At 41.4% G+C, this 27,718-nt stretch overlaps 1 protein-coding gene across 1 annotated transcript in view; it reads right to left on the bottom strand.

Moving 5' to 3' along the window:
• LOC136679444 (guanine deaminase-like) overlaps positions 1 to 27,718 on the bottom strand; it is a 35,296-nt gene continuing 7,578 nt past the window's right edge. Inside the window, exons 2-14 of the mRNA XM_066657959.1 lie at positions 18,262 to 18,350; positions 16,514 to 16,685; positions 15,804 to 15,891; positions 15,022 to 15,127; positions 13,982 to 14,009; positions 12,739 to 12,846; positions 11,394 to 11,501; positions 7,998 to 8,095; positions 6,590 to 6,657; positions 6,114 to 6,260; positions 5,496 to 5,614; positions 4,973 to 5,000; positions 1 to 1,350 (exon numbers count right to left, since the gene is read on the bottom strand). Of these exons, the coding sequence (XP_066514056.1) occupies positions 1,283 to 1,350; positions 4,973 to 5,000; positions 5,496 to 5,614; positions 6,114 to 6,260; positions 6,590 to 6,657; positions 7,998 to 8,095; positions 11,394 to 11,501; positions 12,739 to 12,846; positions 13,982 to 14,009; positions 15,022 to 15,127; positions 15,804 to 15,891; positions 16,514 to 16,685; positions 18,262 to 18,350 (1,227 nt within the window). The 3' untranslated portion in view covers positions 1 to 1,282. The remainder of the gene's footprint in view (positions 1,351 to 4,972; positions 5,001 to 5,495; positions 5,615 to 6,113; positions 6,261 to 6,589; positions 6,658 to 7,997; positions 8,096 to 11,393; positions 11,502 to 12,738; positions 12,847 to 13,981; positions 14,010 to 15,021; positions 15,128 to 15,803; positions 15,892 to 16,513; positions 16,686 to 18,261; positions 18,351 to 27,718) is intronic.

Here is a 27,718-nt window from a genome sequence, read left to right as displayed (position 1 = left end):
TAGCATATTTATTGTTGTCATCGAGCATATACTAGAACTCTCAATGGTTTTCGTACCCCATCTATCACCAAGTTAGGAAATAAAACATATCTGATCATTCCGCCTTTAAACAAATGGACTTGGAATACAAAACAAAGTGATTAAAGTGCTACTTTAATCTTGAAATTTAGTAATAAAATATAATTAGTTGTAGTATCATATGTCATTACAGTGAGGCTACAGTAAAACTGGAAATCAGGAACATGATCATTAAAACCCTATAAAAGTATTGCAGATAGAAACATTAACATTCAAACTGCCTGAGACCGTATGCAGACGTTTGTGCTATCCTGTAAACATGTATATTTTAATATGCATGTACTGTTTATTTGCTGAATTTAACACATTGGCAAACTGGTATCACTTTTAAAATAAGATTACAAAGATAAAGGCTTATAAGGGTTTAAATGCCTGTTTATTAAAGGGTTATTTAATAAACAGCCCTTCCCTGGATCACCACCTTAACGTGGTGGAGGGGTCTGTGTGCCTATGTGAGCCTAGGGGCTATGTTGTCAGGGGCAACAGTCCCTGGTAGGGTCTCCCAAGGAAAATTGGTTCTAGGTAATGGGCCAGATAAAAAGTTATCCATAAGACCCAGATGAAACGAACAACAAGGACACAGTTTCCCTTGCCCAGAGTAGGGTTACTGAGAACCCACCCTGGAGCCAGGACTGCGGGAGGGGCTCCTCGGTGAGGGCCTGGTGGTCAGACTTTTATTCGTGGTGTCCGGCCAGGCTTAGAGGTAGTAATCCGAGTCTGGTGCAATGTGGATTGGGTGGCAGCCGAGGGCGGGACCCCCTGGTGTACAAATGTGTGCTAACAGGATACATGCTGACTGATAGAGAAGACAAAGTATGGTCAGTATCTGGCAAGATCTGAGGTTTAAAAGTGTATATGGATGTGGGTTCACTATCCTGCAAAAACAGGTCTCTGGTGCCCTGTCTATCTATGCGTTATCACTATTACTATTCACTATCACTATTAATGTATTAATTCCATAATTCATTACCATTAATAAACCATATATAAACATTTATGAGTGTAGACTTATTTTAAATTGGCACTGGAAAAATACCAAATGGCTTGGGCAAGTCATGGCATCTTATATATCGTTTGACCAGTGGTGTCCAAACTTTTTCATACAGCTGTATCAGTTCCCAGTGCTACATCCTGTGGATCACCATTTCTGAGCTCCTGGTGTGTGTCGTTATTGCCTGGTTTTCTTAGGATTCAAAAAGAATGACTATAGTTCTGTAAATGGCACCACTTTTCTTCCAGCCACAAACACCTCAACAATGTTGCGATCGTCACCTGCAAAAATGTCACATACACATCATTGTTAATGACTGGTACGACATTAAAATAACATTGTTGGGTTTTTATATGAAACAGTTATCTTTCTTTGTATGTGAATTCTAGACATGGCCTATAGACCAATTCAGAACATCTAAGTAAAAACTATCAATTTACTAAATTACAGATAATAACAATAGAGTAGTGTATAGGCAAATACATATTTATGCAGATAACTCAGTGTGGTTGGGCTCGATTCCAGCTCCGGGTGACTGTCTGTAAGGAGTTGGTGTGTTCTCCCCGTGTCCGCGTGGGTTTCCTCCGTGTCAGGGTGGTGTGATGAGTAGATTCAGGGAGGCGGACACACTCGCTATAACACGGAATTTTAATAAAGAAATAACAAAACAGACGCACTAGACGAGAAACACGAAATAACATTAACGAGCAGGAAACAGGGCAAGCTAGAGATCACACATTACAAAACCCAAACGAGAAACACTACGAAGAAACGTGAGCGTGAAACAAACACAATGAAACCATGAAACAAACAAAGAGATGAACAAAATGACCGATACCAGGAAGTGAGGGAAGAGGGCTTAAATACATGAACCTAACAAGAAACAGCTGAAACGGATAACAAGGGAAACGATGAGGAGGCGGAACAAAGGCGGAGCTAGAGTGAAACATAAACAAAGCCATGTGCAGAGATAGGAAAACAATGGAGAGAGAGCCACATAGAAAGAGGAAAAACAACCAGAAAGTGTCAAGGTGTGACAGACGCCCCCCCCAAGACGCGCAACTCCCGGAGCGCGAAAAACGAGACTCTCCAGGAGCTGGCGCAGGAGGGGGCCAGAAGAACAAGACAAAAAAAAACGAAACTAGAAAAGACTCAGGATGGAAAAAGGGAACAAGGAACTAGACTTTAAACGGACATCGGACAGAAGTAGAAAGAGGAGACGGGACTCGTGATAAGACAGGGTACTGGAACTTATATTGGACAGAGGGTTTAACAGGTGACTGGAAAGGACTAACAGGAAACTGGACTGGGCTTGGCAGGGGAACAGGAACCAAGACATTAACAGGGATAGAGACGAATACAATGACAGGGACTAGAACGGAGACCAAGACTGACACGGGCACAGGGACAAGGACAGAGACAGGAACCAGAACAGGGACAGATACAGGAACAAAAACAACTGCAGGGTGCCCAGGACTGGCAAAAGTCTGAGGGACTGTCCAAGGTGCCAGCCTGGGTACAGTTCTGGGGATTGGCCTCGAAGTCCTTGAGGCCGGAGCCACAGTCACAGGTTCAGAAGTGGCCGGAGCCACAGTCACTGGCTTCGAAACGGCCGGAGCCACAGTCACTGGCTTCGAAACGGCCGGAGCCACAGTCACAGGTTTCGAAACGGCCGGAGCCACAGTCACTGGCTTCGAAACGGCCGGAGCCACAGTCACTGGCTTCGAAACGGCCGGAGCCACAGTCACTGGCTTCGAAACGGCCGGAGCCACAGTCACTGGCTTCGAAACGGCCGGAGCCACAGTCACTGGCTTCGAAACGGCCGGAGCCACAGTCACTGGCTTCGAAACGGCCGGAGCCACAGTCACTGGCTTCGAAACGGCCGGAGCCACAGTCTCAGGGGCAGAAGCGGCCAAGGGAGCCGTACTCACGGAGACAGGAGGCCCTGCAGCGACGTCCACGGAGGCAGGGGAACCTGCAGCGACGTCGTCCACGGAGGCAGGGGAACCTGCAGCGACGTCGTCCACGGAGGCAGGGGAACCTGCAGCGACGTCGTCCACGGAGGCAGGGGAACCTGCAGCGACGTCGTCCACGGAGGCAGGGGAACCTGCAGCGACGTCGTCCACGGAGGCAGACGGAACTGCGACGACGTCATCCACGGAGGCAGACGGAACTGCGACGACGTCCACGGGGTCAGGAGGATGTGCGACGACGTCCACGGAGGCAGAGGAATCTGTGACGTCGTACATGAAGGCTGGGGAACGTGCGACGACGTCCACGGAGGCAGAGGAATCTGCGCCGTCGTCCACGAAGACTGGGGAACGTGCGACGACGTCCACGGAGGCAGAGGAATCTGCGCCGTCGTCCACGAAGACTGGGGAACGTGCGACGACGTCCACGGAGGCAGATGAATCTGCGACGTCGTCCATGGAGACAGGCGCGGCCGGAGGCGCCGCGCTGAGGAAGACAGGCGCGGCCGTAGGCACCGCGCTCAGGGAAACAGGCGCGGCCGTAGGCGTTGCTCTCAAGGAGACAGGCGCGGCTGTAGGCACCGCGCTCATGGAGACAAGCGCGGCCGTAGGCGTTGCGCTCAGGGAGACAGGCGCGGCCGAAGGTGCCGCGGGCACGGAGAGAGGCGCTACCGGAAGTGCCGCTCTTACAGGAACCGGAGTTGACACGCCCAGCAATGCAGGTGCTCGTGCTGCTCGCCGAGCACGCGTTTTGGATTTAACGGGTTTGGGCGCACTCTCGAGGGACTTTAAACTTAGGTCCTCCGGAGATGCGCCCCTGTTAGCCTCATTTCCCATGTCCTGTGATCTGAGGCTAACAGCCCTTGTATATAACGCCCCCCCAAAAATCTCCCCGGACCTGAGGGGGTAATTATCTGGAGCTGGGTTTAGAGCCTGTTCTCTCCTCCGGCTCCGTCGATTCCCGCTGGAGGAATCACTCGATTCATGAATCGAGTCTTCTGTTTGTGGGAAATGAACCGCACCGGAGATGAGCTGCAGCCGTTGACTCCACTCCGAAGCCGCCCTTAACGCCTCCTCCACGGGATCTCTGGGGAAAGGAGTCCGGCGAATTACACCTCTCCTAAAGGGGTAGTCCGTGTTAGCTGTGTCCATCTTTGGATCGGTCATTCTGTCAGGGTGGTGTGATGAGTAGATTCAGGGAGGCGGACACACTCGCTATAACACGGAATTTTAATAAAGAAATAACAAAACAAACGCACTAGACGAGAAACACGAAATAACATTAACGAGCAGGAAACAGGGCAAGCTAGAGATCACACATTACAAAACCCAAACGAGAAACACTACGAAGAAACGTGAGCGTGAAACAAACACAATGAAACCATGAAACAAACAAAGAGATGAACAAAATGACCGATACCAGGAAGTGAGGGAAGAGGGCTTAAATACATGAACCTAACAAGAAACAGCTGAAACGGATAACAAGGGAAACGATGAGGAGGCGGAACAAAGGCGGAGCTAGAGTGAAACATAAACAAAGCCATGTGCAGAGATAGGAAAACAACGGAGAGAGAGCCACATAGAAAGAGGAAAAACAATCAGAAAGTGTCAAGGTGTGGCACTCCGGGTGCTCCGGTTTCCTCCCACAGTCCAAAAACACACGTTGGCAGGTGGATTGGCGACTCGAAAGTGTCCGTAGGTGTGAGTGTGTGTGTGTCTGTGTTGCCCTGTGAAGGACTGGTGTCCCCTCCAGGGTGTGTTCCTGCCTTGCGCCCAGTGATTCCAGGTAGGCTCTGGACCCCCCGCGATCCCCAGAATTGGATAAGCGGTTACAGATAATGGATGGATGGATGGACTCAGTGTGGTGCATGGATACAGAGAAACCACTGGTGGCCTATACAGCAGGCAACTGAACAAAATACAAGTCTCTCACCCAGGTTAAGAAATTTCTCCAAAATGATCTGAAAACACATGGAAACACATTATGATTTCTTTAGTACCAGAGTAAAGAATTATTAACAGAAAAATCTGTAATACATTTTGGAGGCACAAGGTCATTCACAGTGTCAGTATGTTAGACTAATGTATGAGATTCATTGCAGCACTCAAACATCAACTGAAGCCGAAAGACTAATAACTGAACACAGTTTGAACACACTGAAACCTGTTTCTCTAATTCATCCACATTATACTGTACCTGATTTGTATGTAAGGATCACTTGTACTAGATAAGCAATTCAAATATTGGGAAATATCCTCATAAAATCAGGCTGGTACGAAGGTTATGGCAAATGTTATGTTGGTGTTTTTTCACAGTATGTTAAAGCAAATAAAGAAACTGTCAAATTTACGTTTACTCCCCCCTAGAACATGTTTTCACTTAGAAAATCAACAATACCATGAAGATACTGTAAAGAGCAACATTTATGGGAGCAATGTTCAGGAAAGTGTCAAACCTTGGGCCCTTGTCCAGGAAACACATCGACCGGACCACCAGGAACAGACATGTTGACTCGCAGAGCATCAAAGTCCTTCCCCACTTCAAAGTTTCCTGTCTGATCATCTAGTGAGAGTGCTGCAAGTGTAAGGGAATCAATAGATCAAGTCATTAGGCGTGCAAAATAGTATTTCCCGAGCATTGCCTTCTCTGGCTCTTTGGAAGCTTGAAGTAACATTGGTTACTCTCATTTAACATTCGCAAAGAAAATCAATTTAATAATATAGGAATTATGGTAGTAATTGCCAAACAATTTATAGATATAACTGAAGTTTAACAGATGTGGGTAAAGTAACTTGATTGGTTAGAACTATGGTTACTTAAATGAAGTAATGTGTAAATTTATCGTCCCAAAACAACTTGAAATTGTGCGTTTTGTGTATTGTATTATGTGTTTAGTATTTTATTTTGTGTCTTACGTCTATTCGTTGCCTCAGTGTGATTGCCTGTTACGGATGTTTTATTTTGTTGTAAGCAGACTACAACAAATTCAAAGCAGAGTTGATGTTTGATGTAGCAATAAAGTGTTGTCAAGGCATGACTGGAAGTCACATATAAGAAAGCATAAGGGCCTTACCTTCACTGCCCCCTAGCGTAGCCAGACGAAAGGCTTCCTCAAAGGTAAGGGTCTGAAGTTGAGCATCCTGCATGCTCAGGAACTTGGATGTGTCCATAGCTCTACGAAGGGCATCTAGCACGGAGGGGGAGTATCCTCCTGCTACATCTGTAGCAAGGATAAAACATTAAAACCTTGTTAGGGACTATTCTAACTGCCACAAATATGTCAATGGTCAGCTTAACATGCTTGGATGACAAAGCAACTGTTCTTTACGTTAGCTGACAGGGGGAGAGGAAGGCCATCCTACACACCCAGAAAAAGAGCAAACTATGCTAGTGGATGACAGTGGCATTACTGGGAATCTAACGGGCAATCTCTTGATGACAGGGCTGATGTTTAGACAACTCAAATACTTTCTTAATGTATTGTTTGACAAAGATGTTATGCTGGGGGTTTGCAGTGTCCTAGTTGACACATGAAGTACCAGGACTCACCTGTGCCCAAGCCTAACTTCACGTTGTTGTTTAGAACTTTACGAACATTTAGCATACCGCTGGCCAAGCTGGAGAGAGAGAGCGAGACAGAGAGAGATAGCTAAGTATTACATCAGAAGTTTTCTGTCCTTTTCAAACTGTCCTTTAATATCTATTACAGATCAATATAACTGTGCACTTATTTGCAAACCTTTCTCTGGTCACATGACGTTTGTTTGATTTTCTAAGTGAAAATAAGCGCACGTCTTTCATAGAGACTAAACCTCTATATAATTTAAGGCACAACTGTTGTTTATTTTATATATAAATGCACTGTAAATCATTCATTCATTGTCTATAACCACAATCCAGTTCGGGGAAATGCGGTGGGTCCTGTGCCTACTCAGAATGACTGGCTGCAAAGTGGAACACACCTTGAACAGAGCACCATCCCATCATAAGGTACCACACATTCACTCACACACTCATACCTATGGATACATTTGATTAGTCAATCTACCTACCTACAAGTGTATTTGACTGTGGGAAGAAACTTGAGCACCCAGAGGAAACCCATACAGAGACAGGGAGAACACACCAAACTCCTCACAGACAAGCACTCAAACCTACAACCCTGTGACAGGGACATTACCTGTTGTGCCACCGTGCTGCCCACTAATGCAAATTATTGTGCTTATGTTTATATTTTAATACAAATAGGTTAAAGTTTGCAAATAACAACAAATTTCACTCTGCAAATAACTACTAATGACATTTGCAGAAATATGCAGTGATTATTATAAATAAAGTTTACTTTGAAAAGCAACAAAACTTTTAATGTCACCAGTGGTGCTCAAATCATTACCAATGAATGTAATAACAGGAAAAAAAAATGGATGAATTCACGCGATCATAATATTAGTGTGTAAAATGCTCACTCTAGGCTTTCACACTGTCAGACAAATGCCCATCATTCATTGTTTTAAAACACACAAGATAGAAATGTAATTATGTGTTATGTATAATATATGGGCACAAGCTCATTCAAACTTTCTCCTGGAATTATTGGAAACGGGTATAAATTTGCACATCATTGCTGCTTTAACAATGTCTACTCTTCTAGGAAAGGCTTTATTCTAGATGCTGGAAGCGCTATCTCGTTAGAGAACTAGTTCACTCATCCAGCCAATGCCTGGCATTGAGCATTGTGGGATTAAGCTCATGTGCATCTGCTCCTGAATGTCCCCTTTCATTTCATGCTTTTTTGTGGAGATCAGTGGGCACACATTAAAGCAGCTTAATTCACTAAGTACATGGATTGTCTGCAGACCTTGGGAAATACAGTGTATCTGTGCAGTATATTGACCTATGTCAACACTAGCATAGATTCAAATCTATCTCTTTAGGTTGAGGAAAATGCTGCACATACGAGATGTTACTCCTGGGACAGTGAGAGATCGCTGCTCCTTTTTCATGGAAAATCTCAAGTTCCTCGTCTGTGAGGTAGCAACCATGAGCCATCACCGTCTGCCAAACATAACCATCATTATTAGACATTAAGATAAAGTATACATAACGGCCTCTATTCTAAGAGAATAATAAGGACATACAGTACTGTGCAAATGTTTTAGGCACCAGAGATTATGATATTTAAAAACCTATTTATCTGAGCAGTAAGTGTTTATTTGCTAAACAATCAACAAAAAATCAAATGCAATTAACATTATTCCAGTAAGTGTTATATTCTGTGTGTGAATGTGTTGGTTTAACTTTTCTCGTGGCAGTCCATGTTATTATTTAAGGTTATCATCCAATACCTAGTTTTAGCGATTACTAAATAATGATTTTAAATAATGTGTGCTGTTGGTTTAACAAATTCATGCGATTAAAGAGAATCTGAACAAAACACAGTTCTTCAAACTCACTCATTATATATATATATACAGCGCCCTCCATAATTATTGCCATCACTAGTTAAAATTTGTTAAAATCCTTAAAATAAATTAATTATTTATTGCAGAAGCATAATCTCACTCTGAAAAAAAATTAGAAAAAAATCAACCTTCAACTCAAGTGGAAAAAAAAATCCTGACTAAGAAATAATTATTTCCCATAAAATTGCCTGTTCCACAATTATTGGCACCCTTAACAATTTCTTGGAAATAAATGTATTTGAACCATTTATGTCATTTCTGCTGTAGTGTACAAAGTGGGGGCGGCACGGTGGCGCAGCAGGTAGTGTCGCAGTCACACAGCTTTAGGAACCTGGAGGTTGTGGGTTCGATTCCCGCTCCAGGTGACTGTCTGTGAGGAGTTGGTGTGTTCTCCCCGTGTCCGCGTGAGTTTCCTCCGGGTGCTCCGGTTTCCTCCCACAGTCCAAAAACACACGTTGCAGGTGGATTGGCGACTCAAAAGTGTCCGTAGGTGTGAGTGAATGTGTCTGTGTTGCCCTGTGAAGGACTGGCGCCCCCTCCAGGGTGTATTCCCGCCTTGCACCCAATGATTCCAGGTAGGCTCTGGACCCCCCGCGACCCTAAATTGGATAAGCGGTTACAGATAATGGATGGATGTATAAAGTGGATCAAAGTATCTAGGAACCTTTAATTAGTAATTCATCACTTCCTGTTTCACTGGGGTATAAATATGGTGTTACACAGAGGCCTATTTCTCTTACTCACTCTTAAACATGGGAAAGACAAGAGAACACACTATTCAAGTAAGGCAGATATGTGTCTACCTTCATAAACGAGGCAATGGCAGCAAGAAAATAGCCACTAACCTGCAGATGCCCTTATCTACAGTCAGAGCAATCATCAAAAATTTCAAAACATCTGGAATTGGGACAAACAAGCCTGGAAGAGGACTCAAGTGTATCTTGCCACCACGCACAGTGAGAAGGATGGTAAGAGAAGTAAAAAAGTTCTCCAAAGCTCACAGTAAGAGAATTGAATCAAATGGTAGCATCTTGGGGTTATGAGGTCTCCCAAACAACCATCAGGTGCCATCTACATGACAACAAACTGTTTGGGAGGCATGCACGGAGAAAGCTTTTTCTGAGTTATATTCATAAGCGTAAACAGGTGGAGTTTGCCAAGTGGTACTGGGATTTTAACTGGGACCATGTGCTTTGGTCAGATGTGACCAAGATAGAGCTTTTTGGCAACAAACACTCTAAGTGGGTCTGGCGTGACACCAAGGATGATTACGCAGAAAAACACCTCATGCCCACTATTAAGTTTGGGGGAGGATGGGTGATGCTGTGGGCCTGTTTCTCCTCCAAAGGACCTGGGAACCTTGTAAGGTTACATGGGATCATGAACTGTTTGAAATATCAGGACATTTTGAATCAGAATCTGGTGGCCTCTGCCCGAAAGCTGAAGATGGGTTGTCACTGGGTCTTTCAGCAAGATAATGACTCTAAACATGTGGCCAAATCTACTCAAAAATGGTTCTCAAGGCACAAAATCAAGCTCCTCTCATGGCCATATCAGTCCCCAGACCTCAACCCAATAGAAAACCTGTGGGGTGAGCTGAAGAGGAGAGTGCATAGGAGAAGACCCAGAACTCTGGACAATTTAGAGAGGTTGTTCCACAAGTGGAATGGTGGAAGATCTGTATTTCTGTATTCTCACATCTTTTGAAAAGTTCTAGAAGATTAAATGCTGTCTTGTTGGCAAAAGGAGGTTGTACAAAGTACTAATAATATCATTCAAAAGATTTATTTCTTAATGTGTGCTTTTTCTTCCCTCCAAATAAAGGCACTTGAATTAAAGCTTAGAATTTTCTCTTTTTTTGCATTGTTGTCCTATATTATTAAAAAAAATTATTAGAAGCCAAAGAACACTTCATATCCTGAGTTGTTATATATATATATATATATATATATATATATATCTCCACAACCACTGACTAGGCCTTTCAGCTGTTTCTGATAACTCGTTCACAGCTGCCCTTAGTTTCCAGGCCCTAATGCCAAACTGCACAAGCATGGATGTGGCAGACTTGGCTACAAATCCCCTAACACCTATCTCATGTGCCTGCCACCCGTGTTCCCTCACCTCAGCTCAGAAGCAGTAAGCCAGACTGCAGACACCACAAATTCAACTTCCCTGCCAGACATGATCTATCTATGCTATTAATAGCCTTCACCAAATCAGCCTTTATTCCCACACCTTGGTCGGTATCATTTAGTGCTGCACTTTTACCTACACTCTTCACTGGTCTCTCCAGTAGTATAGGAATCATTTTAACTCTTAATTGGTTTAACTTTTAGCCTAGCCAACCTTAGATTATCATTTAACTTCCTCAGCAACCACCGTGTGCAAGGCACAGTAGTCGTCAGGGTCTAACTAATCACAGTTTAAAAATTGCCAGAGCCCCTTATAATCACAAAGAAAAGGTACATGTCACTAGTCTGTAGTGTGTTAACATTAGCTGCAGAAAAGGCAACAAAATGGATAAAGCTGTGCTTAAACATGGTCTTCAATGGTAACAAGCAGGAGCAACAGTAGAGGGAAACCTCTATGACTGAAACAAGCTCTTATACTTTAGATGTGTGGAAAAAGTATATGGTTGGTTGTATGTAATAATACTACTTCTATGCATAAGACTAGGGTTCAGTTATGCACCTAGTAAAATTTACCATCCTGTGCCAATAAAAGCTATTGGACTCCTAACAATACACTGATCAACCTCTGTAACACGATAAAATTGTAAGTGCCTCTGAATAAAAGTGTCTGTGAAATGCCATTATTCAGTGTAAAATGTATCTCTAAGTTTTTTTTGTCACTGAATCACTTTGTTGGAATGATCAGACACTGGTCACCTTGTCCGTGAGCAAGTCATGCTTGAGGTAAACATCTGTGTAGGATCTGCAGTCTCGAAAAAGCTGCTGCACCAGTTTGACCTCTTCTTTGTTTTCACTGATGTGGCTCTGGAAACAAAACAGCACTATGGTACCTAATTATATTTGTTTAAGTGCATTGTGTGGGTGAAGAATCAAATGTGACTGTCGAAAGCTGAGAAAATGGTACCTTGCAACACTAGCAGAAATATAACATATTCATTTTCCATGCAAAGGAGTTAATGTGCAGAATAAATTTAATATTTTCATATTGTTAGATTTTAATACTGCTTTCGTTTTGTTGAGGAGACTTTCAATTTCGGTTCCAAAAAAATCTGATTAAACACTTTTCCACAATTCCAAAGGTTAGTTTTAGAGGTTGGCTGCATCTGGTTTTCCTGATCAACATGAAATCTCAGTAATACTAATAAATATAATTATTCATTCATTCATTATCTGTAACCCAGTTCAGGGTCGCGGTGGGTCCAGAGCCTACCTGGAATCATTGGGCGCAAGGCCTACAGACACTTTTGAGTCGCCAATCCACCAACCAACATGTGTTTTTGGACTGTGGGAGGAAACCGGAGCACCCGGGGGAAACCCACGCGGACACGGGGAGAACACACCAACTCCTCACAGACAGTCACCCGGAGGAAACCCACGCAGACACAGGGAGAACACACCAACTCCTCACAGACAGTCACCCGGAGGAAACCCACGCAGACACAGGGAGAACACACCACACTCCTCACAGACAGTCACCCGGAGTGGGAATCGAACCCACAACCTCTAGGTCCTTACCTGCTGCGCCACCGTGCCACCTAAATGTAATTATGATATATTTTATATGTACACAAAATTTGCAATTTTGTGCAACCCCTGCCTGTTTAAAATAAATAATTAAGTGTACTGAAAGCGCGGCATGGTGGCGCAGCAGGTAGTGTCGCAGTCACACAGCTCCAGGGGCCTGGAGGTTGTGGGTTCGATTCCAGCTCCGGGTGACTGTCTGTGAGGAGTCGGTGTGTTCTCCCCGTGTCCGCGTGGGTTTCCTCCGGGTGCTCCGGTTTCCTCCCACAGTCCAAAAACACACGTTGCAGGTGGATTGGCGACTCGAAAGTGTCCGTAGGTGTGAGTGAATGTGTGTGTGTCTGTGTTGCCCTGTGAAGGACTGGCGTCCCCTCCAGGGTGTATTCCCGCCTTGCGCCCGATGATTCCAGGTAGGCTCTGGACCCCCCGCGACCCTAAATTGGATAAGGGTTACAGATAATGGATGGATGTACTGAAAGCAGTTGTCATTGAGAATGAAGTAAGCATTTGTGTGACATACCTGAATGTGCAGGTTATTGTTTTTGGCAATCTCTCCTAGGGTGTAGAGCAGTGAGGAGGAACAGGAAACAGCAAAGCGAGGGGTTACCACCGGCTTCACATTAGCATACTGTCTCATACGCACACACACACACACACACACACAAACTAAAAAACATTGGACTTAAATTTTGGTTTACAATGTAGCAGATGAGAGTATAATAAAGTAAAGTGGCTTTTGTTTTAACCTCAGCAAGTAGTTATGTCCCTTTTTTGTCATTGTAATACCATAGGAACCAAGAAATATGCAGGTTTTCTCTATAAGAATATAGAATTTTTGGAAATTGCTGGTATTGTACCCTGTGGTACTCTAAAAATGTATAATTCTTTACTCTGGACATTTTCCTTGTAAATCTTTGGACTCCTCAGCTTGTTAAAAGCTGAAACACTACTATTGCTTATGGAATATACCAATATCTAATATTATAGCACACCCCCTCTTGTGTATTATGGCTTAATTATAAAATGACACAAGCTCAGATGTCTACTAAGAAATGTATTATAAAAGTGCTTTTGGAGATTACAGAAGTTAAGTAATGCATAAAAGGTTCTAATTACACAATGTAAGACTACTTATTATGGTTAATAATCTCATTTTGTAACCAAGTAAATAAAGTTCAATAGGTCTGAATAAAGCTGTATTAGAGCATCTACAAGAGCAGTTTTCAACCATTTTGGACATACGCCCTGCTTAGTGTGTTTATTTTAAGCCTACATCCCCCTCACCCCTAGCATGTTGTAGGTTCCATCAATTGGTCTTTCTAGTTTGTATTTAAAATTAAAATACTGGAGACCTTTTTTCATTTTCTATGTCTACTGAAGTAAAAATAAATGGAAAAGTAAATCCCATTAAAGATGTTAAAATATTTATTATATATTATATATTTTAAATGCCTTTGATTTTACATTGGATCTGGATCTGGTATGAATTCAGCCACCACAATGCTGGAATGGAACACTTCCACATTTTTCATTGTTAATTACATTCTGTTAAGCCAACTGACAACCGGAGTCTAGTGGGTGAAAAACTAATTGCTAAGGACACTACAGTATTATATTTTTCTGTTGAGTGTTTTCCCCTTCCGGACTGATATTTGAAATAACGGGTTTATTGAACAAAGAAGGTGTCAACCATTCAAATATGTCAAACATAATTTGGACAATTAATGTTTGATGAGCTCAACAACAGCAGTCTGGTACTTTACCTCTTTCTTGAGTAACTCATGTATGAATCTGTAAAAGCAAGGAAAGTAATGTGAGCAATGGAATTTGATGTGATTTATATGAAAATTTGATTTAAGTGGTAGCCTTTTGAAAATAAAATCGACACATTATAATTCATTAATTAATATTTAAGTATGATCCCAAATATCACTGCAAAAATTGTAATATGGATATATATATATATATAGGACATAGTATACCTTTTTCCACAAGTTAACACAATTCCCTGGGGTTTTAATGAAACATTCATGACATGCATTGATATAATTTTACAAGGACTAAACAACACAGCACTACTGTAATGTTCCTGTAAGTTTGGTTACTGACTTGGGCAAACCACAAAAATGGACTGGATTAACTTCTTCAACAATTTGTGGTTTGGTAGTCTCCAGATCCGCAAATTATGTCCCCCTTTAGTATGGTTAAAGAGGTTCAAGTAGAACGTGTGTATATTCATCTTATATAAGTAAGGCAATGACTTTTGTGAAAAATTATTCCAGATTCACACTTTTATATTTTTCTAAATGTAACTCAATTACTTAGTTGTCTTAGCAGAATTGGTGTTGTTTTGCTGCAAAAAGCTTGTTGCTATGTCAACAGAGGCATTTTTGTTTCTAAGCTGGTTTTATAGATAAAAAAATAATCAACTGCAGCTGCTTTCAAATTTTGGAAAGTTGAACTCTTAGTGTTGTTGTCATCAGCGTTAGCTGATAAGTCTATTGGTTTTGCCACCTTCTATTCTTCTATAGTATATATAAACATCTACTTTTTACATTTACACTGTTTGACTTATTTTCAGTTTGACTTATAATTTCAGTCATGTTACAGATGCAGGCAAATCTAGTCTTGCCCACTGACTCTTACTAGTATAACATGGCGTTCCTGTCTGAGCAGGGAATTGAATCCCACTCTGCTATGTGGAGGGCAGTAGTGTTATATATACTATACCACAATATCTATGGATGTTACTGTCCAGCCAATACCACATAACCATTCCCTGAATCATCCAAATAAAACAAACCGAACTGTCTCATCCATGGACTCCTCCGGTGTCTCTTTATAGTATGGTACCATACTGTTGCAGTCCATGCAGACTTTACCCACAAGAGCTCTCTGCCCAAATTCATCTGCGGAATAGGAAAAAAAGTTCTTTTTTTCTCATTTTTAATCCTTTTTTTTCAAATCCATTTTAATGTGGTGTTTTTTTAATAGCAGACTGTTATGTAGTTCTTCTACTCTTCTAGGAAAACACTGTGCTATGTGTTGTGAGCATTTGATATCATTCTGCCATGAAAACAATAGTGAGTTCGGTATTGATATTTGATTTGTTGATATTTCATTCGTAAATGTTTTGGATAGAGCTTCAGCAATCAAGAGTGTTTAAGTTCCATGGCTCAACAGCCTATTGAGGGAGGGCTTTATACCACAAAGGTGGACTCATGGCATTAAGCAAGGTAGCCTTGGGCCCATGTGCTGCTCCAGAGTGTTTTGGCAGTGCTTTCCTATGGAGAGTATATAAACTCTATGTATACAATTAATATTTATATTCAAAGGGTGTGCATATTCAAGTAGCTGAATGTACTCATTATACAGGGGTTACACATTTTTGGTCATATTGGTTGAACATCCAAGATCTAACAGATTAAAAGACAGTTCAGCTTAAATGACAGTTCTCTCCTGGACAAAAGTACAAGCACTGGTGCTTCTTTCGTAACAAATCAAACATGAAAATGCACTGTTACTCAATGGATAGTCTCCAAAGGGTTAAAGGTTAAAACTTTTGTGTGTTTGTCTGGAAGTTACCTGCTATTTGTCCAAGTAGCAGTGAGGCATCTGTGTGTATAGTGGCAAAGTAACACGCTGTTGTGGTGCCATTGCAAAGAGTTCTTCTCTATAAAAAATTAAAAAAATGAGCAAGAGATATGTGTGATAAAAATATTATTTTCTCTGGCCATTACATAAAAAACTGTTTATACTTCCACTCAATGGACACTGTATCAGACACCAGCATTGTATATCTGATTAGTGGCCACTTAGTGAGAATCACCTACCTTGTACTGATCAGGTAAAACAAGTAGTCATCATTCCACATTAAACATGTTATTTTTCACATTTTTATTTAATAGGACTATCCCAGTAAACAAGGAATGTCCCTGGACGTTCAAAATAGGTCTAAAAGTAGTCTGTCCGTCAAGGACATATTTTAAACGTCAATGGACCAAAATCCATCTTAATAAGTTAGTTAAGTGGTGACCAATTGATAACGTCAGTGGACGTCCAAAACGCGTTTTATACAAGTAATTTATTTCGGGACCAATTAATAACGTCAATGGACGTCCAAAATACGTCTAATAGTCGTCTTTTCAATGTATGTGTTTGGACGTCTTTTCAACTTTCATTTTCAACCTTATGAGAACGTTGATTGGGTGGCAGTCATTACGTTATTTCAACTTTGAATCAACGGCTAATTGTTTACTGGGATCACTATAAGTACTTATGTAATTGCTACTAACCACTACTTTTGTGTAGACATCCTTGGCAAAGTCCAGGTCTTTGTATTTGGACTCCACAGGGAATGTGTAGGTGTTGAGCCAGTCCAGAAGTGGTAGATCCAGAGCAGTGCCAGAGTAACTGTACTGAGAGGCATGGATGTGTGTGTCCACCAACCCTGGCATCAGGAACTCACTAAAGAGACATGTATACAAGTCTTTTCAATGGTTTTCGAGACCTAAGCAAAGGGTTTGACAAGAACACCATCTCTTTGCACCCCCTGAGATAATTTCTGTTAGATGTGACTGAGTGAGTAATCTTCAAAGGTCCCATATATAAAATAAAAATTATAATAATCAATGATCAAAAATAATGAAAACCTGTGTGAAGAATTTTTAGATATCACTGGTCATGTACATGAAGTAAATTACATTGTGTTGACATAACAATCTAAATATTTGTTTAGTTTTTGTAATACATCGTTATAAAGTGTCATTCCAAGTATTTTTAATGTAATTGTTAGGCTCGAGCACAACCACGAGACTGGGAACTGGAATCTAGGAGAACGAGAATGACACAAAACGACATGACCTGACTGGGAACACGACGAAACAAAGGTGCAATGTTCGACAAGGGGGCTTAAATACAACAACAACAAACGAGAAACACCTGAAACGGGTAACGAGGGTAAAGACAAGGAGGCGGAACAAAGGCCGGGCATGAATGACAACAAAACAAAGCCATGTGCTGAGATAGAGAAAACAGACATGACGAGACGAGGGCGTGACAGTAATTTTTAACATGTTTAGTAATTATGAAGTTCTAATAATTATACACTGATTAAGATGTAAATATCCTACCCCACTCGTTTCCTACCTGCACCCACAACATTCCTGTATTCTTTGGCCAATTAAATCCTAACCCAAACCAATATGGAAGATATGGCCATTTATGATCCTATCAGCAACCAGCTACACCTTAAACAGAAGGTTATTCATTGGACAGAGCCCTTTTGTACCAAACCTAGCCACTGTACTGGTAACTCTTCACAGGGGTCATCAGGTAGGCACCTCCCCTCATCAGTGTTTCACTGAATTAAGCCCACAGACACCTCCGGAATGTTCATCAGTAAAGTCTGGCGTCCAAGACCCAGTCCCCTCCAAGCCAGCTTTACAGCCATACCATTCTTCAACAACTGTATATCCACACTGGTCTCCCTGGTGACTAAGGCTGTACCAACCCCCACTGGCAAAACTGTAACAGTGTGTCACTCTCAGTTCCAAAATAAATAAAAAGTGTAAATAAAAGAAATGGTGACAACAAACAGTGGCAAACAAAATGCATTTGGATCAAATATAAAATGTATTCATACTGGAAAAATACAATCAAGATGTTCAGTAAAAGTTTGGAAATTGTTTCTTTGCCAGTTAAAATTCAAAAGAATGAGTACAAACTTTTGTTTTTAATTACATTTTTTAAAAATGTCAATACTTTCAGAAAAAAATCTGTTTATATTTTTTCACTCTACACATCTCTCAATTTTTGTATATTTGTAAATCATTAGTAAACTACAATTAACAAAATTACTTAGAATTAAATTGGATTACATTGAATTACATTAAAAGTTAAAATGTTTTTTTCCTTCTATTAAAGGAATATTTTGTAGTTGCATGTGTCTCTTTGGACAGCAATGTGTTTAACATATCAGGTGCCAACTTTTTTGCACAGGACTCTGTATACTTTTTTTTCTTGAAGAGATTGCGTTACTCACTGCTGCTCAAGCTGTATGACATCAGAGGTGTGGAACCCCCATTCCTTGGAGAGACCCTCCACATTCTCACCTTTCTCAATAAAGGCAATCTTTCAGGCAGACAGACAGAGAGAGAGAGAGAGAGAGAGAGAGAGAAAGAGAGTGATATGACAAGGCAAAGGAAACTGGCTATTTTTTATGTCACTTAATATATTTGCATATTAACATACCGCATTGGCCAGATTTGAATTATGGAGGACAATGAATGCTAAGGTGAGTGTATTATTTGGAGTGTTTTTGGACCTGTGAGGTGTAGTGTAGGGTTCTTGCCCAGTCAGGGGTTTGTAACTACTTTAATGATTAATGGACCTACTTAAATGCTCCAAAATATCTAAAGATAAAGTTTACATTCAACACAATAAATATTTTGCTTTCTTCTGTAAACCTGCCAGACAGCAGTGATTAATAAGCATTGCAGTTATTAAATAAATGGACTGACCACAATTACGTATAACCACAAACCTTTGACATGTTAATACTGACATTACATTAATAAATCCAAGATATTAACCTACTCTTATACACTGACCTATAATTCTTCATGATGAGATTCAACACAAATATTCATCCCATTCAGTTAAAACTCCACTGCAGTGACCAGTAAAGAATATATTGAAACTGCTGTCTAAGGCATCTTAAAGTTCAAAGACATTCCACTGTTGTTCCTGATAGGTGAACAAAGACACTGTGACGACAGACTAAAGTCTCAGCCAAATCTTTACATTGGCAGCCATTTTGCTGATGTCATGTTCAAATAAATATTTTCCCATTCATACTCAGACAAATCCCTTTTACTGTGCTGAGGTCATAGTTTTTACACAAAGGTCTACCAAAGTGCAAACCAAACAGTGCTGTGAGGGATTTACCAGCCATCATATATTTGGACTTGGGAAAAGTCTGGGAAAATACACACTATGGCCAAATGTTTGTTCTCATCCTAAGTCTATTCTTTAAACAGGGGTATCAGTAGGCAGTTAGCTCAGATATACTGTAGTAACAGCTGATAGATGCCTGGGAAACTTTACCCTAGATGTTGGACAATTGCTGGGAGAGGATCAGCATGTCGCAAACATTTACTGCTAACCAAGTGAAGAAAGAAGCTAAAGAAACCAGAAGCTGCAGGACTAGAAATCTATGTGCTGAGAAACTGTGTGGAACCCTTTTGTACATCTTCAACTAGCTGCAGCCAAGAAAGCATCTCACTAGGCCGTAGTATTCTGTGCTGTTGTGTGCTGGGGCAACAGCATTAACAAAATGCAGTGAATCAAGCGGACAAACTGATACAAATGCTTGCTCTGTTGTAGGTGTCAAACTAGACACATTGGAGGTCAGAAAAACGGACACTCTGTAAAGTGCTCACCATTACAGACAATGCATCACATCCCCTACACACAACAGTGGGAAAATACAGAAGCATATTCAGCAAAAGAGAGCTGCACTGTGCAGTGTGAGAAATGTTCCCATTGCAATAAAATTTACAACAATTCTCTGATGTCTACTGATTTGTTTTTCTGTGGCATTTCAATTACCTTTATGAAAATTATTGTTAAAGTTCTTTTTTAATCTTTTTTAATCTCTTATCTAATAAGTATCTAACAATAAAGTAATTAATGTATACAAAACAGTTTAGTGTAAGTAGCAGTTGTACTCTGCAGTTTATATTTTTTGGTAAATAGAAAATGTACTGAGGACTAATTGTGGCTCAGATGGAAATTCTTCAAAGCCTGTGATGTAACAAAACAAACCCCAAAAATCACTACACTTAGAATTTATGATATATATTTTTACATGTAATTCTCAAGTTGGATACATTAAAAAAATTATTGTGGCCCCAATTATTTGTGTATTCATTCCTTAAAAAATGACAAATCATCCTAACCCTAACCTTCAGTTTATTAAATTAACATTTTTATTTAAGTTGTAACAGCATTAAATTAGAGTCAACATAAAAATAAAGGCGAGCGAGATTTGTAAAAACACGCACACACACACACACACACACACACAGCATCACTAATATTTTGTGGAGTCTTACCCTAATTATGTTGCGCCTGCTGCAGCGCAATATATTGTTCTTCTTCTTCTTATTATTATTATTATTCCGTGATTCCTCTAATTAGTCCCACAGTTTTCGAGTTATTGACTCTGCTCTACCAGGAAAATCTTTTTTTGCTCCGTTTTTCCCCGGTCATTTCTATGGAATTAATTTTCAAATTGCTCTAACTCTTGTCAATTTTCAAGCTACGGATATGAGATTTCAGATGGTCGGACCCGGGCGCACCGGACCTCCTGCACTCTTTCGTCCCGTTTTATCCGTCTTTGAAAATCTCTCCATTCATTTGAATGGGGGATGGCTAGAGTGCGTGATGTCATCAGACTCTAACTTTTCTTCCTAAAAACCATTTTTTCGCTTTTCAGCCAAACGTTTCACCATAAGTTCTTTATACATTCACCTCGAGACTTTTCAAAATACAGTTTTTGAGTTATGATTTTTTTGTTTGGCACTAGGGAGGGTTTTGGCTCCCTTAGAGTTCAATGTGTTTTCGGAGTGGCTCAACATTTGTTTGGAGGGTGCATACGCTCCCATAGGAATTCATTGAAATGAATATGCTTGACAGTTTTTCGATATTCAATTTTTAGCAGAACATTTAGCCATAACTTCCTTATACTTTCACCTACAGACTTTATTTATATTTGAAATGGTACAGAAATTTCCTCTTTCTAACACATGTAAACTTGACATTGTCTGAAAATACATTTTTTGAGTTATGAAGTTTTGTTTGGCACTAGGAGGGTTTTGGCAACATTCAGGGTACATTGAGCAACGTACATATGTGGTCCTCTGCTGGTTATAACATGACGTTATAAGAACAACATTCAGGGTACATTGAGCAACGTACATATGTGGTCCTCTGCTGGTTATAACATGACATTATAGAATAACATTGAGGTGACATTGAGCAATGTACATATATGGTCCTCTGCTGGTTATAACATGACGTTATAAGAATGACATTCAGGGTATATATTGGGCAATGTACATATATGGTCCTTTGCTGGTTATAACATGACATTATAGAAAGTCATTCATGGTACATTGAGCAATGTACATATATGGTCCCATGCTAGTTATAACATGACGTTATTGTTCATTATTTCTTTTTTTTTCATATTGTGTTTTATGGTTCTATACATTTTTATTTTTATTATTATTATTATTATTATTTTATACTAAACCAGGACCCTTCATTCAACTGGAAAAAGTAACCCCTGCATACAGATAATAATAATAATAATAATAATAATAATAATAATAATACGTTTATTTTTGCGGTTTTATAGAAATCAGTGTTTGTTTTCAAGCTCACAAGTATTTTGATTAAAAAAAATATTTGCTAGGTGCAGTAATTCCCAACTCAGTGGTTACATCAAGTTGCAATGGTAAGCGTTCCAGTTTTCTCTTGTACATAATTCAGTACTGCAGTTTTAACATTCGCCATTTAAAATAAAACTTTCCACATTTAACATTGTTTGATATGTCGCCTGCTAAAACTATTTATTTAAGAATTTACTGACAGAAACAGCTAGCAAGCAGACGTCTGAGAACCAACTGAATTTGCTTGAATATTACTTTCAAATTTACACATCCTCCATCATATTGTGTTAATACAGAGTTTCTAAAAACAAGCTTGTTTAGCACAAGGAAGTATGAATATGCGAATATGAAACCAACTTTACCGGAGTAGTATGACTGTACTCTGGTAAAGTTGGTTTCATATTTGCATATTCAGATTTCTTTCTTCAATAGTTCTCAAACGGTGCATGGAAATAAGTTAATACTTGCAATGTATTGTTTTTGGGATCCAAGACAAACAGTTACAACTCAGTTCATGTCAGAAATGTTTGCCATTTAAAAAACACGAAATATATTGTTTTCTATGGGCTGCTGCCATCGTCAAAGCTTCCAAAGCTATTGAAATTTGTAATGAAAAATCAATCACCATGGGCCAGTAATGGTTAAATTGATCAAAATAAGAGGTGTAGTATGTCATGTGGGTGGCACTTGATCAAATACAACTTGTTTTGCAATGAAAATTCCAAAGGTTCAGAAACTATTGAAATTTATAATGAAAAATCTATCACCATGGGCCAGTAATGGTTAAATTGACCAAAATAAGAGATGTAGTAGGTCATGTGGGTGACACTTGATTAAATACAACTTGTTTACAAACAATATCATCAAAGGTTCCAAAGTTATTGAAATTTATTCTCAAAAACTCATCACCATGGGCCAGTAATGGTTAAAATGACCAAAATAAGAGGTGTAGTATGTCATGTGGGTTGTACTTGATTAAATACAACTTGTTTAGAAACAATATCATCAAATGATCAAATACTATTGAAATTTATACTCAAAAACTCATCACCATGGGCCAGCAATGTTTAAATTTACCTAAATAAGAGGTATAGTATGTCATGTGGGTGGTACTTGATCAAATACAACTTGTTTAGAAACAATATCATTAAGTAATCAAATACTATTGAAATTTATTCTTAAAAACGTATTAATTTATTACTTAATTTATTCTTACCAACGTAAGAGATGTAGTGTATGTCATGTGTGTGGTTCATCACCTTCGTTTTTACAGTGTAATGTAGCTTGTAAATGGTCCCTTAGCTCTCGCGGAGATGGCAGCCCATAGAAAACAATTTATTTCATGTTTTTTAAATGGCAAACATTTCTGACATAAACTGAGTTGTAGTTGTTTGTCTTGGATCCCAAAAACAATACTTTGCAAGTATTAACTCATTTGCATGCACCATTTGAGAACTAATGAAGAAAGAAATCTGAATATGCAAATATGAAACCAACATTACCTGAGTAGTCATACTTTACATGTATTAAAATAGACTTTACTAATAGGGCTAATGAAATTAAAAAGTAAATAAAAAGCTCTTCTTGGCAAAATTATTTTCAGAGTCAGTATGCTTACAGGTGTTCTCAATATATAGAAAAATATACTGTAGATTTCAGCATATTAGTTTTACATAGGTACGTTGTTGCTTTTTATATTATCACTAAAGTAATTTTATTTATGTATACATTTATTTATTTTATTGCCTTTTGTAGACATTGCATGATACAGTGTTTCTAAATCATGTCCAAATTGTAGCGGCCCACACTCGGGCCGAATCACACACGCCAGAACAAAAACACTCGGGCCGTTGCCGGCATGCAGAGTCTGCATTGTCTCGGCCAAGTTTTAGCCAGAAGCACGCCATAAGCCATAAGTGCCAGTCTCTGCCCAGATCTGGCTCATTGTCGGTTGTAATAGTTAATACACCCCCCCCCAAGCCCCAACAACCGACCCCCACCACCACCCTCCCTTCCCTCAGAAAAAGTTAGAATCAGGTTCATGGTGAAATTATTGCTTTATTAAATAACTTACACTCTCAGAAAAAAGGTACATTATTGGTCACTAAAGGTACAAGTGTTTAAAAGTCCAGTTTTGTTCCTTAAAGATACATTGCATTCTCTTCTCCAGAGGGAGAGATACATGCTTGTAATATTTCATTATTATATTAAATTATACATACAATTATACATTATAATTATACAATTATAATATAATTATGTTCCCTAATTAAATGTACAAATATGTACAATTTAGGGTACCACCACAATGACAACATATCTGACAATGTAATATTAGTAAGTATGCCTTTCATACAACCTTGAAACAATGTAAATATACAGTAATTGCAATGTATACAAACAGTACATAAAATCAATAAATAGAAAATACATTTGTAACTGGCACTGAAACTTGAAATTGGCAGTGTCATGATTTCCTAAATGCAATTAAATACTGTTTTTCAAAGAAATAATTGGTTTTACACCCTAAGAACTGCCATTTACATTCAGACTTTTCTTTAAAAATATGTAATTTATGTACTCCACTAAGGCCATATAACAAAACGCTTTAAATTACTTTTCCAAACCTACTGGTGAAATATTTTTGGATTTTTAAGCGTTTTGTTATATGGTCTTAGCGGAGTACATAAATTAGGGTACTTTAAATTTATTTGAGTTTCCTCAAATGTGTGGAAGTACACATTTAACACTTATTCATGGCATACATAAGTTTCATCAACAGTTTGCAAGCCTCTGCTGTGTTGTCACACTTTGTCAATACCTCACTGCCCTCAACAATGATGGAAATATCAGCCGTATCCTCATCTCTGGCAGCCTGGACAACAGGGGCCTTCAGGACGTGCAGTGTAGTGAAAGAAACTCAAGTGTAGTCACCTCAGTTGTACTCCTTGTTGAATTCCAGCTCTATAATTAAACATATATATATATGTTCTGTACTCTTCAATATATTTTCTTTAAAATTATATTAAAATATTTAACGAAAAAGTGTAAAACTGCTTATGCATGCAAATTCATTAACTACAGAACTTCAAATGTAAAAGATTATCAGGTTATAGTACGAACGATTATACAAACGATTATGCTACAACTGATGCTAAAGATCTCACCTAAATAACTTAAATTAACCTCCTATCTGCTTTTCTCCCTGCCACCTGCATTTTTCACTGCCCCACTAGTTTTGTTACTGCAGTCCATCTGTTAGGCTCGAAGGGTGCGGACTGACTGAGGCGGATGCACTCGCTAAAACACAACAAACTTTAATAACGAATAATAACAAAACAAAGAAACATTAACAGAAGGAAAACAAACAGGGAGCCAAGCAGGCTAAACTAGACACGGGGAAACTGCAGAGACAGACTGACTAGATAACACTAAACAAAGTAAGCACAACAACGAGACTGGGAACTGGAATCTAGGAGAACGAGAACGAGAATGACACAAAACGACATGACCTGACTGGGAACACGACGAAACAAAGGTGCAATGTTCGACAAGAGGGCGTGAGACAAGGGGGCTTAAATACAACAACAAACAAGAAACACCTGAAATGGATAACGAGGGTTAAAACAAGGAGGCGGAACAAAGGCGGGGCATGAACGACAACAAAACAAAGCCATGTGCTGAGATAGAGAAAACAGACATGACGAGACGAGGGCGTGACAGATGCCCCCTCCTGAATGCGCAACTCCTGGGGTGCGTAACCTAGACCCCCCAGAAGCAGGCACAGGAGGGAGCACGGAAAACAAGACAGACTAAGACAAGGAACCGTGGGAGACAGGACTCAGGACAGGACGGGAACAGACACAGGAAATGGAGCTGGAGACAAAAGACTAGACTCTAGACAGAACAGAAGACTCACAAAGGGGAGCAACCAGTGAAGAAACTAGAAACGGAGACACGAAAGAACTATAGACGGGTGGCAAAGCACTGAAACGAAGAGAATGGACTGGAGACAGAACTTGAGTGAGGACAGAAGACTGGACTAACAGGGGACGGGACCTGGGGCTGGAAAGGACTAGACTGAACGGGAATGGTTACATGAGACTGGATGGGAGTGGACAAATGAGACTGGACGGGGTGCTTAACATTGGACAAGGCACTAGAAGGGAACAAGGACTGGACAGAAGACAGAACAGGGGACTGGAACGGAGGCAAAACAGGTGACTGAACACTGGGCGGATACGGGGACTGGCCATGAGGCAGGACAGGTGACAGGACTGGGTGCTGGGAACGGACAGAAGATGGGACTTGAGACAGGACAGAGGGTTGAAAAGGGGACTGGACAGGAGACGGGACTTGAGACAGGACAGAGGGTTGAAACGGGGACTGAGGCAGCACAGGAGCAGAGACATGAGACTGGACCTGGGACAAGACAGGTAACTGGACTGGGGCTGGGTGCTGGGACCGAACAGGAGCAAAGACTGGTGACGAAAAAGTGGACATAACTGAGGACAGGACAGAACCGGAGACAGAAGATTGGACAGGGGTATGTGACTGGACAGAGGCTGGGTGCTGGGACTGGACAGGAGACCGGACAGAGGGTTGCAAAAGGGAATGGACAGGACTTGACAAGGGAACAGGGACCAGAACATTTACGGGGACAGAAATGAACACAGTGACAGAGACTGGGACAGAGACAAATGCAGACATGGGTACAGAGACAAGGAGAGAGACAGGAACTAGGACAGGGACAGACAGGGGAACCAAAATAACATGGGGGTGCCCAGGACTGGCAAATGTCTGAGGGGAAGTCTGAGGAACCAGCCTGGGCACAGTTCTGGGTATCGGCCCCGAAGTCCTTGGGGTCGTCCCATGGACACGACCAAGAGCGGCCGGGGCCACAGTCACAGGAGCAGAAACGGCCGTAGCCACAGTCACAGGGGCAGAAACGGCCACAGTCACAGGGGCAGAAACGGCCGTAGAAACCTCCTTCTCTGGGGCATGTGCAGCTGAGGAAGCCGCCTTCTCTGGGGCATGTGCGGCTGAGGAAGCCGCCTTCTCTGGGGCATGTGCGGCTGAGGAAGCCGCCTTCTCTGGGGCATGTGCGGCTGAGGAAGCCGCCTTCTCTGGGGCATGTGCGGCTGAGGGAGTTGCCTTCACGAGGACAGGAGTGGCTGGAGGCGCCGCTTTCACGAGGACAGAAGCGGCTGGAGGTGCCGCTTTCACGAGGACAGGAGCGGCTGGAGGCGCGGCTTTCACGAGGACAGGAGCGGCTGGAGGCGCCGCTTTCACGAGGACAGGAGCGGCTGGAGGCGCCACTTTCACGAGGACAGGAGCGGCTGGAGGCGCCAAGGTCACGGAGACAGGAGCGGTGGGCGCCGCGTTCACGGAGACAGGAGCGGCTGTGGAAGCCGCGTTCACCGAGACAGGAGCGTCGGATGCCGCCTTCAAGGAGACCTCCAGACGTGCCATGAGGCTTATAAGCTTCTCCTGGAGGTCAGGAGGGAGTGCAGAGAGGTGCTTGGGAGCTGGGGGCCCTGAAATCAGGAGGCCCTGCAGCAACACCGTCCACGGAGACAGGGGACCCTGCAGCAACATCCACGAAGGCAGGAGGCCCTGCAGCAACGTCCACGGAGGCAGGGAGCCCTGCAGCGACGTCCACGGAGGCAGGGGGCCCTGCAGCAACGTCCACGGAGGCAGGGGGCCCTGCAGCAACGTCCACGGAGGCAGGGGGCCCTGCAGCTGTTAAGGGTTTAGGGGGTCTGATGGGTGCACTCTTAAGGGATTTCTTTATCCATGGATCCCCCAGAGGTGCGCCCCTGTTAGCCTCACTAAAATTTCCCCGGAATTGAGGGGGTAATCCACCATCGAGGGGGTGACTCCAGCACGTTTCTTACGCCGACTCCTTCGACTCGCACTGGCGCAATTACTCGATTCACGAGTTGACTTTTCCGATAGGGGATACGGAACTGCGCCAGGCATGAGCTGGAGCCGGCTACTCCACTCCATCGCCCTGTCAAACAGAGTCTTTGTGCTAGCTGC

The sequence above is a fragment of the Hoplias malabaricus genome, chromosome Y (genome assembly GCF_029633855.1).
Source record: "Hoplias malabaricus isolate fHopMal1 chromosome Y, fHopMal1.hap1, whole genome shotgun sequence".
Taxonomy (NCBI): Eukaryota; Metazoa; Chordata; class Actinopteri; order Characiformes; family Erythrinidae; genus Hoplias; species Hoplias malabaricus.
The sequence above is the reverse complement of the archived record's forward strand: the minus strand, read 5'-3'. Positions and strand labels throughout refer to the sequence as shown.